Genomic DNA, 14,708 nt, shown 5'->3' on the forward strand with positions numbered 1-14,708 from the left:
GCTGTAAGGCAGTAGCTCTACCGCTGCGCCACCGTGCCGTTTTATTAATGTTCAACATGAAGTCTTAAGTGACTGGAGTCATATTAGTTGTCAGAGGGCATCGGTCCAAGAACATCCTTAAACCGAGCCTTAGCTACCTTATCAATGTCATAATCAAGGAGGCTATCTGTTTGCTGTTATTTCCTGCATGGAGCTCCATTCATAACATCTTCAATAATAAACCATCTTATGCCAGCTGCTAATAATACCTAAGGTAATGTCAAGATGACGTGATCCAAGGGCCAGACAATGTTAATCCTTAATACAGAACCACAAACTGCCAATCTGTTTATCAACTCAGCAGGACAGGCAGCATCTCTGGAGACGGAATGAGTGACGTTTCAAATCAAGACCTTTCTTCAGACTGTCTGTATAAGGGTCTCGACCCGAAACGTCACCCATTCCTTCTCTCCAGAGGTGCTGCCTGTCCTGCTGAGTTACTCCAGCATTTTGTGTCTTTCTTTGGTTTAAACCAGGATCTACAGTCCTTCATGCACATCTCTTTTCTTGGTCTCTGGCTAGGAATATGAAATGTAGCTATGGAGTGTTGTCCACGATAGGAATGATCAGGACATTTGGCTGATTCACGTTTAATGCTGTGCATTAACATTTGCATGCTCTTCAACATCTTCAATAATACGAATATCATGCACTCAAAGCTGCCTTGGTGCAGGCAATTCCACTTTAAATGGCGAGACCAAGCGCAGGCTTAGCAATCGTTTCGCTGAAGTCCTCTGCTCAGTCTGCCCAAACCTATCTGATCTCCCGGTTGCTGAACACTTTAACTCCCCTTCCCATTCCCACACTGACCTTTCTGTCCTGGGCCTCCTCCATTGTCAGAGTGAGGCCCAGCGCAAATTGGTGGAACAGCACCTCATATTTTGCTTGGGCAGCTTACACCCCAGAGGTATGATTAATGACTTTTCTAACTTCGTAACCCTTGCTTTCCCTCTCTCACCCCTTCCCAGTTCTTTGACCAGCATGCCTATCCCTCTGACTCTGTCTGCTTTGTTGTCACCTTCTCCTAGCAAACATTGGTCAATTCTAGATTTTCCTTGATCTGCATCTCTTTCGATCTTTTACACTTCCTTGTCTCTGTAATTCCCTCTCCCTTGACGCTCAGTCTGAAGAAGGGTCTCGACCCGAAACGTCACCCATTCCTTCAATCCAGAGATGCTGCCTGTCCTGCTGAGTTACTCCAGCATTTTGTGTCTATCCTCGATGTAAACCAGCATCTGCAGTTCCTTCCGACGCTTTACATTTTGCTGTCTTCTATACATCAACATGATCTTTCCACCTCTACCTCTTCTCTGCATCCAAACGCTAACATGTGTTCAATTTTTTTCTTGTTCTGGCATGATGTTATCAATTTTAAATGTTAATCTCATTGTTCTCTCTGCAACACTGCCTGACGACTTGTTGAGTATTTCCGGCAGTTTCTTTTTCTTTAACTTCAGGACAGAATATGTTGCTCTATCTGTGCCACTGACATTAAACTCACCAGCCACAGCCTCCACAAGTAGAATGAACAAGATTCTCAAGTTAATTTCCTTTCCAACAACTCACCCTAGGCCTGTTTACGACAGCATCTTTACAGGGATAAGAGTTTAAAAGATGGGCACACAAGCTTAAAATTACACAAACAATTATGCACGACATTGACTAAATGCATACAAATAAACTATGCATCAATTTAACCCCATTCTTAAATTTCAAGTGAAGGGCTACCTATTAACTTACCATCTGAACACTCTTTTCCAATTCTTGTGGGATGGCAAATGTAGATGAGGATGCTTGAGTCAAAGGCCATGCACCAGCCTAAAATAATTCAAAACAGAATGTTTTTACATCAAAAAGGTAATAGTACAAAAGATGCATTGATTATGTAGTCAAAAAAGTCATGTTTGTAACAAATTAGCAAAATGCCAAAAATTCTCATTTTCAAATTAAATGCCTGTCTTTGATGCTCGAGAAAACAAATTAATAATCCACACGAAATGTCTTGAAAACGCATCATTAGATGCTATATCACAAATGTGGATTCATTTTATAATGTATTAATTAGTTTATACCTTGAACAGAACACTGACAGCTTAAGCTTTGCAAGTGTTTGTCGTTTAATTTAGGAGATTTTGAAAGTCCAGTTTATGAGATTCAGTTTATCCTACCTGAAGAACATAGATCTGAAAGCTGATTCCAAGATCTATTACAGTATCCTGTTGTCTTAAAAAAGTGGTTGTGAATTTGTTGTTGAGGTCAGCACTGACATTCATGTCCGTGTACATCCTATGAAGTTTGCTGGTAAACTCGTAACCACACGCTTGCTGCATAGAAAGAATAAATGTCTTTGTTACAGCAGAGACAAATATTGTTTTTGTTTCAAATATTGTTACCTCAAAAGTAGCATGCCATTATGACCGGAATAACAACTTTCCCAAAAGTTTGTGAAGATATTTAAATTCATCCCAATTATTTTGAAATGCTTCCAATATTCAAAATATCACTGCACAGTTAACTTTCCTCTGGTAATAATGTAAAATAATGGTTATTGACATTTCACGTCGCAGCGGCCTCTGCAGTCCGTCTGTCTTTTTATTATTTTTTGTCTCGTTTGTATGTAGTTTTTATTTTATTTTTTGTGTATGGGTGTGGGTATGTATGTGGGGGGCGGAGGGCAGGGGAAACTTAAAAAAATCTATCCCCTGTACGGAGAACCCGACCTTTTCTCTGTCTGGTCTCCGTTGACGTTGGGGCCTAGCATCGTGGAGCGGCCACCGGCAGGAACGACCTGGGGCTCCAGTCGCGGAGCCTGCGGACCTACTCACCATCGCGGAGCTGGCCGAGTTCGGAGCGGGAGGAGCTGTGGTGGCGCGCTGCTGCGGCCCGACCCCGGGGATTCGGAGGCTTATCGCAGGTCTGGCAGACAGGAACACCGGGAGCTCGCCGGTCCCTGCTGGGAGACCGCTTTTCGGGGCTTCCGCAACGGCGAATTCACCCGCCCGAGTTGCGGGGTTGAAGATTACCTGGAGCGGGACCTTACATCACCGCCCCGCGCGGCTTGGAATGGCTGCGGGACTTTGCTAGCGCCCGCCGGGGGCTCCAACAACAAGACCTGGAGCGTGGCCTTGCATCACCCGGCGCGGCGTAAATGGCCGCGGGATAATTACCATCGCCCGCTGGGGGCTTTGACTTTGACTCTGACATCGGGAGGGGAATGGGAAGTGCAGGGGAGAGATAAGTCTTTGCCTTCCATCACAGCGAGGAGGAGATGCGCTGTGATGGATGTTTGTGTAAATTGTGTTGTGTCTTGGTTCTTTTTTGTGTGTATGACTGCAGAAACAACATTTTGTTTGAACCTCAAGGGGTTTAAATGACAAATAAAATTGTATTGTATTGTATTGTTATGGAAACATATCAAGCTTCATAAAGCATTCTTCTTTAAACAAATTTTAAATTACACGAGTACGAACAAGAAATGCTGCAAATCGAATGAAAATTCAATAACAGATTGTATAATTTTTTTTGCAGAAGTAATGTACATGCATTTTCAGAATGTCCATTGGGAACGATTAGGTTCTCTTGAGATTAATTTTTGTTTTTTTCAACTGCATTTATAGTTTAAACTGGTTAACAAATATTTTATAAGTATGCAATAATTTATATATTTTTAATGAGTTCATATGAATTCAAAAGTTTACACATTTTGGAAACAAGTAGTGCAATTTAGGTAGTTAGTAACTAGTGAATCTTTATGCGTACAGTGCCATGTTTGAAAATGATGTTAGCAATGAAGAAGAAGTGTAAAAGCAACTAAATTTTAAGAGCAAAAATCAAACTGCTCGAGGAAGTCATAGGTCAAGCAGTATCTGCGGAAGCAGATTGTTGGTCCACAGCTGCTTCCAGCACATCCTTCGTCATTTCTGCCAACTGCGATGAGACCCCACCACCGGTCACGTCTTCACTTTTCTGCTATCCGCAGGGACCACTGTCTGTGACTCCTTGGTTCACTTATTCATTTCCTGTCCTCGGCACTTTCCCTTGCAACTGTAGGATGTGCAACATGTCCCCTTGCACCTCCTTCCTACCTCACCACCATCCAGGGACATAAAATCCCTTCCAGGTCAGGCAACTCCTTCCAACCCCATCTCTTACCCATGTTCCTGGTAGGCCCATTGTTTCTGTCTGCTGTTTCCCCATCACATCTATCTTTTCATACCTTGATGCTATCCTGTCTTACCATGACCTGCCTCTTCCCACCTATATCCAGAACAGCTTGCATGCCGTCCACCATTTTAGCAACTTCCAATGCTCTGGCCCCTCATAAGCTCATCTTCACTATAGATAACCAGTCTTTATGTACCTCCATCCCCCATCCAGAAGGTCTTAAAGCCTGCTACCTCTTTCTGGAACAAAGATCTAATCACCTCCCCTCCATTAACACTCTTATTCACATGCCAGAACCTATGCTTATCCTGAACAACTTCTATCTTGATTACTATCACTTTCCACAAATCACATGAGCCTCGTGAAGGCCGTCTTTTCGTTAGCCATGTGGAACAGAAATCGTTCCAAACCTATTATGGCATTACTGCCCAGCTCTTTCTCAGATACATCAATGACTCCATTGGTGCTGCCTGCTTATGAAACTCATAGTCAGTTTGCTGCTAACTTCCACACTGCCCTCAAGTTCACTTAGACCATTTCTGACACCTCTCCAATTTTTCTACATCTGACTCCATCTCAGTAGACAAATTATCTCCTGTGATTTACCGTAAACCCACTGATTACAACAAACCCGACTGTTCTCCTCCCACCCTGTCCCTCATGACGCCATTCCTTTCCTCTCAGTTTCCAGAGCTCCACCTCAACTGTTCTAGAGATGAGGGTTGGTGTTGCAGTACATCTGAAATGTCCTACTTTTGGAAATGTGGCTTCCCCTCAACTGTGGTGGATGGAGTCACTCACAATTCTTCCAATTCCTGGCCTTATGCTCTCAACCCACCTCTCCCCAGACGGAACATGGACAGAGTTCCCTTGGTCCTCACCTTTCACCCTACCAGCCTTCACATCCATCACATCATCCTTCGTCATTTCAGTCAGTTGCAACGGGATTCCACAAGTCTCATCTTCCCCATCCCACCCATTTTCTGCTTTTCGCAGGGACGCTCTGTGACTCAATGGTTTGCTCATCCCTCTTCACCCATCTCCCCTGGAATTCAAGGAGGTGCAAAACCTGGACCCAACATTGCTTCCTCACCACCATCAAGTGTCATAAAGAACCTTTCCGGGTCAGGTTAAGATTCCCATGCATCTCCTCCAACTTGCTCCACTGAGATCCTCCAGCAGTTTGCTTCATGCTTCAGACTACAACATCTGGAGTCGCTTGTGTCTCCAAATGTGACTCTCATGTTTACACCGATGCACAAAGACTGATGTTACAAACCTTGAGTTTATTAATCATAGCTTCCTCTGAATCCATCGACATGGAAAGACCATGTATCAACCGTTTCGCCAACATTCTGGCATAGAACTGAGGTTGGAAAAATGGCAAGAAAGAAATGACATTTAATTGCTTCTGAGAACAACTAAGGTTTTATTAAGTACATTGAACAGAAGCTCCCAACAAAGATCGTTGCTTGTAAGTTGGTCAGCCCTACGGCAAATTATTGCACACAGTTTAACTTGTGAAATATGAAAATATGTAATTTGAACTCAAGTTTTAAAACGCTGCCTTGCTTAAAATGCTACTTTGTTCTGCCAGTATCAAAAATAACCTCCACTTACTTTCTGAAAGACATCTTTATCATCAATATATTTGAAAACTGTGATGAAGCTGGTCAGTTTGTCCTCAACTTCATTTTCCGTCATTCCCTTTGCCGATTTCTTTAATAGGTTGTCACAGTACTTAGCTAGCTGCAAAGAAATTATATTCAGAAATCTATTATGTTTTCAAACAGAAAATAATAAAACCTCATTCAATATTTATTTATTTATCCTTACATTAACTTGATCCATCACTCTTTTATAATTCAACCAAATCACAAGGCAAGAAAACAGATTCAGACAACCATTATCTCATTATCTGTTCTAAAAGTTGTGATTCATTTTCTACTTCAATGCATTGCATTAATAGTTCATTCTTGTATTCATATGCAAGCTCAAAGTGAATTCCAAACTTATACATTGGACAGGTACATAGGTAGAGGTATGGGTCAAACACAGGCAAGTGGGACTAGCTCAGGACAAGTTGAGCAGTAGGGCCAGTTTCCATGCTGTATGACTGATAGTGAAGGCGAGCAAGGGAACTAAGGTAACTGCTATTCGTAATGTCATCCTGATCTCAGTTAGCAGCAGATAATCCTGGAAAGTTTTATATACAAGAAATCAGTTGAAGCAGGTTGTCTCCTGTGCAGCTTTAGACAGAGAAAAGCTAAACTAGGGTCAAATATAGAGTCATAGAATAATAGTGTGGAAACAGACCCAACTTGCCCACAACTATCTAACATGTCCCAGCTACACTAGTTCCATGTTTGGTCCATATCCCTCCAAACCTGTCCTATCCATGTACCTGTCTAACTGTGTTGGGATAGTCCCAGCCTCAACTACCTCCTCTGGCAGCTTGTTCCAAACATGCCACCACTCTTTGTGTGAAAAGGTTACCCCTCGGTTTCCTATTAAATCTTTTCCTCTTCACCATAAACCTCTGTCCTCTGGTCCACGATTCACCTACACTAGGTAAGAGACTCTGTGATTCACCTACTCTGGGCAAGAGTCCTAGCCTACTCAACCTCTCCCTATAGCTCTAGTCCTGGCAACATCCTTGTAAATCTTCTCTGTACCCCTTCGGGCTTGACAACATCTTTCCTATAGCATGGTGCCCAGAAATATGATGCACTGCACCCACCAAATGCAATTAATTATATGTTTAAACCATGGAACCATTAGGGAGCTGAAGCCAAATTAAAATATTACTGAAATGGAGGAAGTTAGCAGAAATTAGGATGTTACTGGGTTTGAGTTATTAGGAGAAGCTGGATATGTTTTCCCCTCCACGCTAGGAGGCTGTGGCAAACCTTAAAGAGGTATATATATATTTTTTTCATCACGTGGTTAAAGTAAGGTGAATAGCCACAGTATTCTCCCCAGATTGGGGGATTCGAAAACTAGAGGGCAGAGGTTTAAGGTGAGAGGGGGAAGATTTAAAAGGTACTTGTGGGGCAACCTCTTCCTCAGAGGAGGAAGTGGGGGGGGGGGGGGGAGTTATGTGGAATGAGCTGCTAGTGGCAGGGCAGGGCAGTGGCAGGAGCATTTATGACTTTTGAAAGACAGGTACACGGATGGGGGAGGCTTGGGGGGATACAGGCCAGGCACAGACAAGTTCAATTAGGCAACTTGACGGCAGGTTGGGCAGCAATGTCTGTTTCCATGTGGCGTGGTTCCATTCCGCTATGAAATAGATCCTGATCCATCCTATGGCATCTAATAAACGTGACGCTTGGAAGGAAGCAAAAGAAGCTTTGAAGGAATCAATGTGACCACAAAGTTGTTGTCTTCCATTGCTGCTGTTGACCTGCTGGGAATTTCCAGCAATTACTGATGAGATTTCCAGCATCTGCAAGATTTTGTTTTAGATTATGTTCAATATTGGTCCCAAACATAAATGCAAGATTTGACTTTTTATTTTTAAATGTCCTTCAGAGGTTCTGCCAAAGAGAGAACAGGAATATGCAGTTTCCTATGTTTGCCACACTTACCAGCTCTGGAGCCTTGCACGAAGACTTTGGCTCTCTATAGTTTACTACTGACGTTAGAGCCTGCAAGAAATTTAAAAAATGCTTCAATGAAAATCTCCACAAATGCACGTTTAGTTTAGAGATACATCATGGAAACAGGCCCTTTGGCCCACAATGTCCACATCGACCAGCGATCATCCGTACACTAGTTCCATCCTGCACACTTGGGACAATGCACAGAAGCCAATTAACCTGCAAACCTGCATGTCTTTTGAATGTGCGAGGAAATGTGAGAGCATCTGGAGAAAATCCACGCGGTACAATCATTTACTAGCACCCGGAGACAGGATCAAAACCGGGTCTCTGGTGATGCAAGACGGCAATTCTACCGCTGTGACACTGTGCCACCCCTCATACCATCACTTTGCCTTCATTGTTATTTTATGAAATCAGATTACTGCAATGAAAACAGAACCAGCACACATGGGAGGTGTGTGAATCTACAACCAAACATAGTGATAAAAGTTTTTTTTTTAAATTGGGGCAGACAAACATTTGTCTGCCCCAATTAAAAAAAAAAACTTTGCAGGACAAAATGTGTAGGAAGGAATTGCAAATGCTGGTTTATAACGAATATAGACACAAATGCAGGCAGCATCTCAATTAGAAGGAATGGGTGACGTTTCGGGTTGAAGAAGGGTCTCGACCCGAAACGTCACCCAACGTCACCCATTCCATGTCTTCAGCGATGCTGCCTGTCCTGCTGAGTTACTCCAGCATTTTATGTGTATCCTCAGATAGATGTTGCACTAAAGCATGCTCCATTCACATTAAGGATCAAAAACTACTCCAGTGCATTCTCTACAACACTGCAAGTGGAAGCATGCTACCTGAACATTTTTGGCAGGTGCGTGATTAGAGGAGCAGGGTTAAATGAATACTTTGAAGATATTTCGAAGCAAAGCAATTTAGGGAGAGAATTCTGGTATTTCAGACTTCAGCAGCTGCCATTAATTCCTGCCACGTTGCCAGTGGAAGTATGCAACAAGAAATTCAAGTTGGCAGACTTGACACAGTTCCTGGGTGTGATAGTATGAAACTAGGGTTGATGTAGTGTTAATCAAAACAAAACATGCCATCATGCAAGGAGGCAAATTCTCATTGATACATATATTATGAATGTTCAGATTGAAACTTCACTCGTATATAGATTAGATTAGATTCGTTTATTGATTAGATTCCTGGGTGTGATAGTATGAAACTAGGGTTGATGTAGTGTTAATCAATGGTATGTAGTGTTATCATGGTATATGGACACATTTATCTGTTTTGTAGTAAATGCCTACTATTTTCTGTGTGCTTAAGCAAAGCAAGAATTTCATTGTCCTATACAGGGACACATGACAATAAACTCACTTGAACTTGAACTTGAAATTTAACAATCAACACAAATTTAACATCCACCACAGTGAGTGCACCAAACACCTCCTCACTGTGGTGGAAGGCAAAATCTTAAAGTCTCTGTCTCTATCCTCTTTGTTCTCCCTCTGCGCCGAGGCGATCCAGGCTCCAGATGTTGTGACCCCACCGGGTGATGGTAAATCCCGCGGCTCAACCGTGCTCCATGAACGGGCCGGTTCAAACTCCGCGGGTTGTCGCTGCTGCCGCCACAGCTCCAAGGCCGAGTCGGGTCCCCGCCGTCACGGCTCCGGAGCCGAGTCGGGCCCCCGCTGCAGCCGCCGCCACAGCTCCGAGGCTGAGTCGGGCCTCCGCCGCCGCTGCCTCCGCCACAGCCCCGGAGCCGAGCCGGGCCTCCGCTGCCGCTGCTGCTGCCGCCGCCGCCACAGCTTCAGGGCCGAGCCGGGTCTCCGCTGCCGCTGCCTCCACTACAGCTCCGGGGCCGAGTCGGGTCTCCGCTGCCGCCGCCGCCACAGCTCCGGGGCCGAGTCGGGTCTCCACTGCCGCTGCCTCCGCTACAGCTCCGGGGCCGAGTCGGGTCTCCGCTGCCGCCGCCGCCACGGCTCCGAGGCCGAGTCGGGTCTCCGCTGCCACCGCCGCCACAGCTCCGAGGCCGAGTCGGGTCTCCACTGCCGCCGCCGCCTCCGCCGCTGTCACAGCTCCGAGGCCGCCAGCTCCGCCATTAGGCCTCGGCGCAGACGGAGACGGGGACGGGGAATACGACAGAAAAAAAGTCGCATCCCCCGAAGGAAGAGACCAAAACATGTTTCTCCCACCCCACCCACACACATACACAACTTAATAAAACAAAATTAACTAAAACACGACAAAGGAACAAAAAGAAAGAAAAAAAACCAGACAGACTGCAGGTGGGCCGCAGCTGTTAAGCCAGCGCCGCCATCTTTCCAAGTATATAGCTTGGTATTTAATTCATTTGTGTCTATAATTTGCAAAACTGGTGAGATGGCTGTGAATTAACCCCTTAATTTAGATATATTAAATTGTAGTAACCTACAAGCACCCTCCCCCACCATCTTTGCCCCCTTCTCTCCCTGTGCCCTGCCTGGATGCATGACCATTTCTTCCTTTTTCTCCCCTCCCCATTTATGTTCCTTCCTCTGGCTTCATATTTCATGCTTTTTTTTGTAAACCAGCATTTGCAGTTCCTTGCATCCTCGCACAGATTCGCTCTTGTTTTCCAATAGATTGTGGGAGCCCAGGGACATGGATGGAGCCCCTGGCTGCTACAACTGTGGCAAGTGCGTCCAGCTTCAGCTCCTGAAGGACTGTGTTGGGGCACCGGAGAAGCAGCTGGATGACCTCAGGACCATCCGGGAAAACGAGAGTTTCCTGGACAGGACCTACAGTGAGGTTGTCACGCCGAGGATACGGGAAGAACGAAGGTGTGTGACTGAGAGAAAGGATGGTAACTGTGGAGTGCAGAAGACCCAGTGCCTAATGAAAACAGGTCGCCCTCTTGGGAACTGTCGGGGGAGACGACGCTTCCAGTCCGAGCGGCGGACACGTCGGTGGCTCCAATCCTAGAGATGGGACTCGACCGGCGAGACCAACGTCGGGCAGAGCCATAGTGGTGGGTGACTCCATTGTCCGAGGAGCAGACAGGAGATTCTGTGGCGGCAGACAAGACGCAAGGATGGTCTGTTGCCTCCCTGGTGCCAGGGTTCAGGATGTCACAAGCCGAATTCAGAACATCCTCCAGAGAGAAGGTAAACAGCCGGCAGTAGTTGTGCATGTAGGCACAAACGGCATCGGGATGAAGAGGAAGGAGGTTCTCCAACGTGAGTCCAGAAAGTTGGGAAGAAGACTAAAAGGCAGGACTTCTAGGGTGGTTATCTCTGGATTGCTTCCAGTACCTCGTGCTAGTGAGGACAGGAACAGGGAGATAGGGGATCTGAATGTGTGGCTGAGGAACTGGTGCAGGGAGCAAGGATTTAGATTTATAGACCACTGGGATCCCTTCTGGGGTAGGGGTGGCCTGTACAAAAGGGACGGGTTACACCTTAACTGGAGGGGGACCGACACTCTGGCAGGCAGGTTTGTTAGGGCTACACGTGTGGGTTTAAACTAAATAGTGGGGTGGAGGGATTGACATATTGGGAGTATAAAGATGGAGTTGAAGGGGAAGTGACTACAGGAAAAATTACAAAAGATTCTCGAATTAATGGGAAGGAAAGTTCGAGAAGGGATAAAAGAGTAAGGTCAGGGTCAATTGCGAGCGGTGGGAGGGGGGAAGTGAATACGGAGGTCAAAGTGCTGTATATGAATGCGCGAAGTATAAGGTAGGCGGCGCGACTCACGTCGCAGCGGCCTCTGCAGTCCGTCTGTCTTTTTATTATTATTTTTGTCTCGTTTGAATGTAGTTTTTATTATTTTTTGTGTGTATGTGTGTGGGTATGTGTGTGGGGGGCGGGGGGTGGGGGAAACTTTAAAAAATCTATCCCCTGCACGGAGAACCCGACCTTTTCTGTCGGGTCTCCGTTGTCGTTGGGGCCTAGCACCGTGGAGCGTCCTCCAGCAGGAACGACCTGGGTCTCCAGTCACGGAGCTGCGGACTTACCCACCATCCCGGAGCTGGCCGGGTTCGGAGCGGGAGGAGCGGTGGTGGCGCGCTGCTGCGACCCGACCCCGGGGATTCGGAGGCTTACCGCAGGTCTGATGGACAGGAACACCGGGAGCCCACGGGTCCCTGCTGGGAGACCGCTTTTCGGGGCTTCCACAACGGCAACTTCTCCCGCCCGAGTTGCGGGGTTGAAGAGTACCTGGAGCGGGGCCTTACATCACCGCCCCGCACGGCTTGGAATGGCTGCGGGACTTTGCTAGCGCACGCCGGGGGCTCCAACAACAAGACCCAGAGCGTGGCCTTGCACCACCCGGCGCGGCGTTAATGGCCGCGGGACAATTGCCATCGCCCGCCGGGGGCTTTGACTTTGACTCTGACATCGGGAGGGGAATGGGAAGTGCAGGGGAGGGATAAGTCTTTGCCTTCCATCACAGTGAGGAGGAGATGCGCTGTGATGGATGTTTGTGTGGATTGTGTTGTGTCTTGGTTCTTTCTTGTGTGTATGACTGCAGAAACAACATTTCGTTTGAACCTCAATGGGGTTCAAATGACAAATAAATTGTATTGTATTGTATTGTAAGGAATAAAGTGGACGAGCTTGAGGCTCAGTTATAAATTGGCAAATGTGATGTTGTGGGAATTACAGAGACAAGGCTGCAAGAGGACCAGGGCTGGGAACTGAATATTCAAGGGTATACCTCCTATCGAAAAGACAGATAGGTGGGCAGAGGGGTTGAGGTTGCCCTGTTGGTGAGGAATGAAATTCAGTCCCTTGCAAGGGGTGACATTGAAACAGGAGATGTGGAGTCAGTATGGATAGAACTAAGGAATTGTAAGGGTAAAAATACCCTAATGGGACTTATCTACAGGCCCCCAAACAGTAGATTGGACATTGGGCACAAGTTGAATCAGGAGTTAAAATTAGCATGTAGCAACGGTAACGCTGTGATGGTTATGGGAGATTTCAACATGCAGGTAGTCTGGGAAAATCAGGTTGGTACTGGACCCCAAGAAAGGGACTTTGTAGAGTGCCTTCGTGATGGATTCTTAGAGCAGCTTGTATTGGAGCTTACCAGGGAGAAGGCAATTCTGGATTTAGTGTTATGTAATGAACCGGATTTGATAAAGGAACTTGGAGCCATTAGGAGGTAGTGACCATAATATGGTCAGGGTTAATCCACAATTGGAGAGGGAGAAGGGTAGATCGAAGGTGTCAGTGTTACAGTTGAATAAAGGGGACTATGGAGTCATGAGGGAGGAGCTGGCCAAAGTTAACTGGAAAGATACCCTAGCAGGGATGACAGTGGAACAACAATGGCAGGTATTTCTAGGAATAATACAGAAGGTGCAGGATCAGTTCATTCCTAGGAGGAAGAAAGATTCCAAGGGGAGTAAAGGGGCAACCGTGGCTGACAAGGGAAGTCAGGGACAGTATAAAAATAAAAGTGAAGTACAACGTAGCAAAGATGAGCGGGAAGCAAGAGGATTGGGTAATGTTTAAAGAGCAACAGAAGATAACTAAAAAGACAATACGGGGAGAAAAGATGAGGTACGAAGGTAAGCTAGCCAAGAATATAAAGGAGGATAGTAAAAGCTTCTTTAGGTATGTGAAGAGGAAAAAATTAGTTAAGACCAAAGTTGGACCCTTGAAGACCGAAAAAGGTGAATTTATTATGGGGAACTTGGAAATGGCAGATGAGTTGAACAGATACTTTGGATCCGTTTTCACTAAGGAGGATATAGTAGTGGCCAGAGGATTGCAGTATAATGTGGATAAATGTGAGGCTATCCATTTTGGTGGCAAAAACAGGAAAGCAGACTTGTATCTAAATGGTGGCCGATTAGGAAAAGGGGAGATGCAGCGAGACCTGGGTGTCATGGTACACCAGTCATTGAAAGTAGGCATGCAGGTGCAGCAGGCAGTGAAGAAAGCGAATGGTATGTTGGCTTTCATAGCAAAGGGATTTGAGTATAGGAGCAGGGAGGTTCTACTGCAGTTGTACAGGGTCTTGGTGAGACCACACCTGGAGTATTGCGTACAGTTTTGGTCTCCAAATCTGAGGAAGGACATTATTGCCATAGAGGGAGTGCAGAGAAGGTTCACCAGACTGATTCCTGGGATGTCAGGACTGTCTTATGAAGTAAGACTGGATAGACTTGGTTTATACTCTCTAGAATTTAGGAGATTGAGAGGGGATCTTATAGAAACGTACAAAATTCTTAAGGGGTTGGACAGGCTAGATGCAGGAAGATTGTTCCCGATGTTGGGGAAGTCCAGGACAAGGGGTCACAGCTTAAGGATAAGGGGGAAATCCTTTAAAACCGAGATGAGAAAAACTTTTTTCACACAGAGAGTGGTGAATCTCTGGAACTCTTTGCCACAGAGGGTAGTCGAGGCCAGTTCATTGGCTATATTTAAGAGGGAGTTAGATGTGGCCCTTGTGGCTAAAGGGATCAGAGGGCATGGAGAGAAGGCAGGTACGGGATACTGAGTTGGATGATCAGCCATGATCATATTGAATGGCGGTGCAGGCTCGAAGGGCCGAATGGCCTACTCCTGCACCTAATTTCTATGTTTCTATCTGAGGTGACGGAGGAACTGAAGGAAATCCACATTAGGCAGGAAATGGTGTTGGGTTGACTGATGGGACTGAAGGCTGATAAATCCCCAGGGTTCTGATGGTCTGCCTCCCAGGGTACTTATGGAAGTAGCTCTAGAAATCGTGGATGCATTGGTGATCATTTTCCAATGTTCTATAGACTCAGGATCAGTTCCTGTGGATTGGAGGATAGCTAATGTTATCCCACTTTTTTAGAAAGGCGGGAGAGAGAAAACAGGGAATTATGGACCGGTTAGCCTGACATCGGTGGTGGGGAAGATGCTGGAGTCAATTATT

The 14,708-nt window shown here is 45.9% G+C and overlaps 1 protein-coding gene across 2 annotated transcripts in view; it reads right to left on the reverse strand.

Annotated features, from left to right (window-relative positions):
- cul2 (cullin 2) overlaps positions 1-14,708 on the reverse strand; it is an 88,796-nt gene that overhangs the window by 16,720 nt on the left and 57,368 nt on the right. For both annotated transcript variants that reach the window (XM_033042060.1, XM_033042049.1), the window contains exons 12-16: positions 7,794-7,853; positions 5,824-5,952; positions 5,483-5,569; positions 2,208-2,363; positions 1,780-1,857 (exon numbers count right to left, since the gene is read on the reverse strand). In XM_033042060.1, the coding sequence (XP_032897951.1) occupies positions 1,780-1,857; positions 2,208-2,363; positions 5,483-5,569; positions 5,824-5,952; positions 7,794-7,853 (510 nt within the window). The remainder of the gene's footprint in view (positions 1-1,779; positions 1,858-2,207; positions 2,364-5,482; positions 5,570-5,823; positions 5,953-7,793; positions 7,854-14,708) is intronic.

The sequence above is a fragment of the Amblyraja radiata genome, chromosome 2, assembly GCF_010909765.2.
Source record: "Amblyraja radiata isolate CabotCenter1 chromosome 2, sAmbRad1.1.pri, whole genome shotgun sequence".
NCBI classification, from domain to species: Eukaryota; Metazoa; Chordata; class Chondrichthyes; order Rajiformes; family Rajidae; genus Amblyraja; species Amblyraja radiata.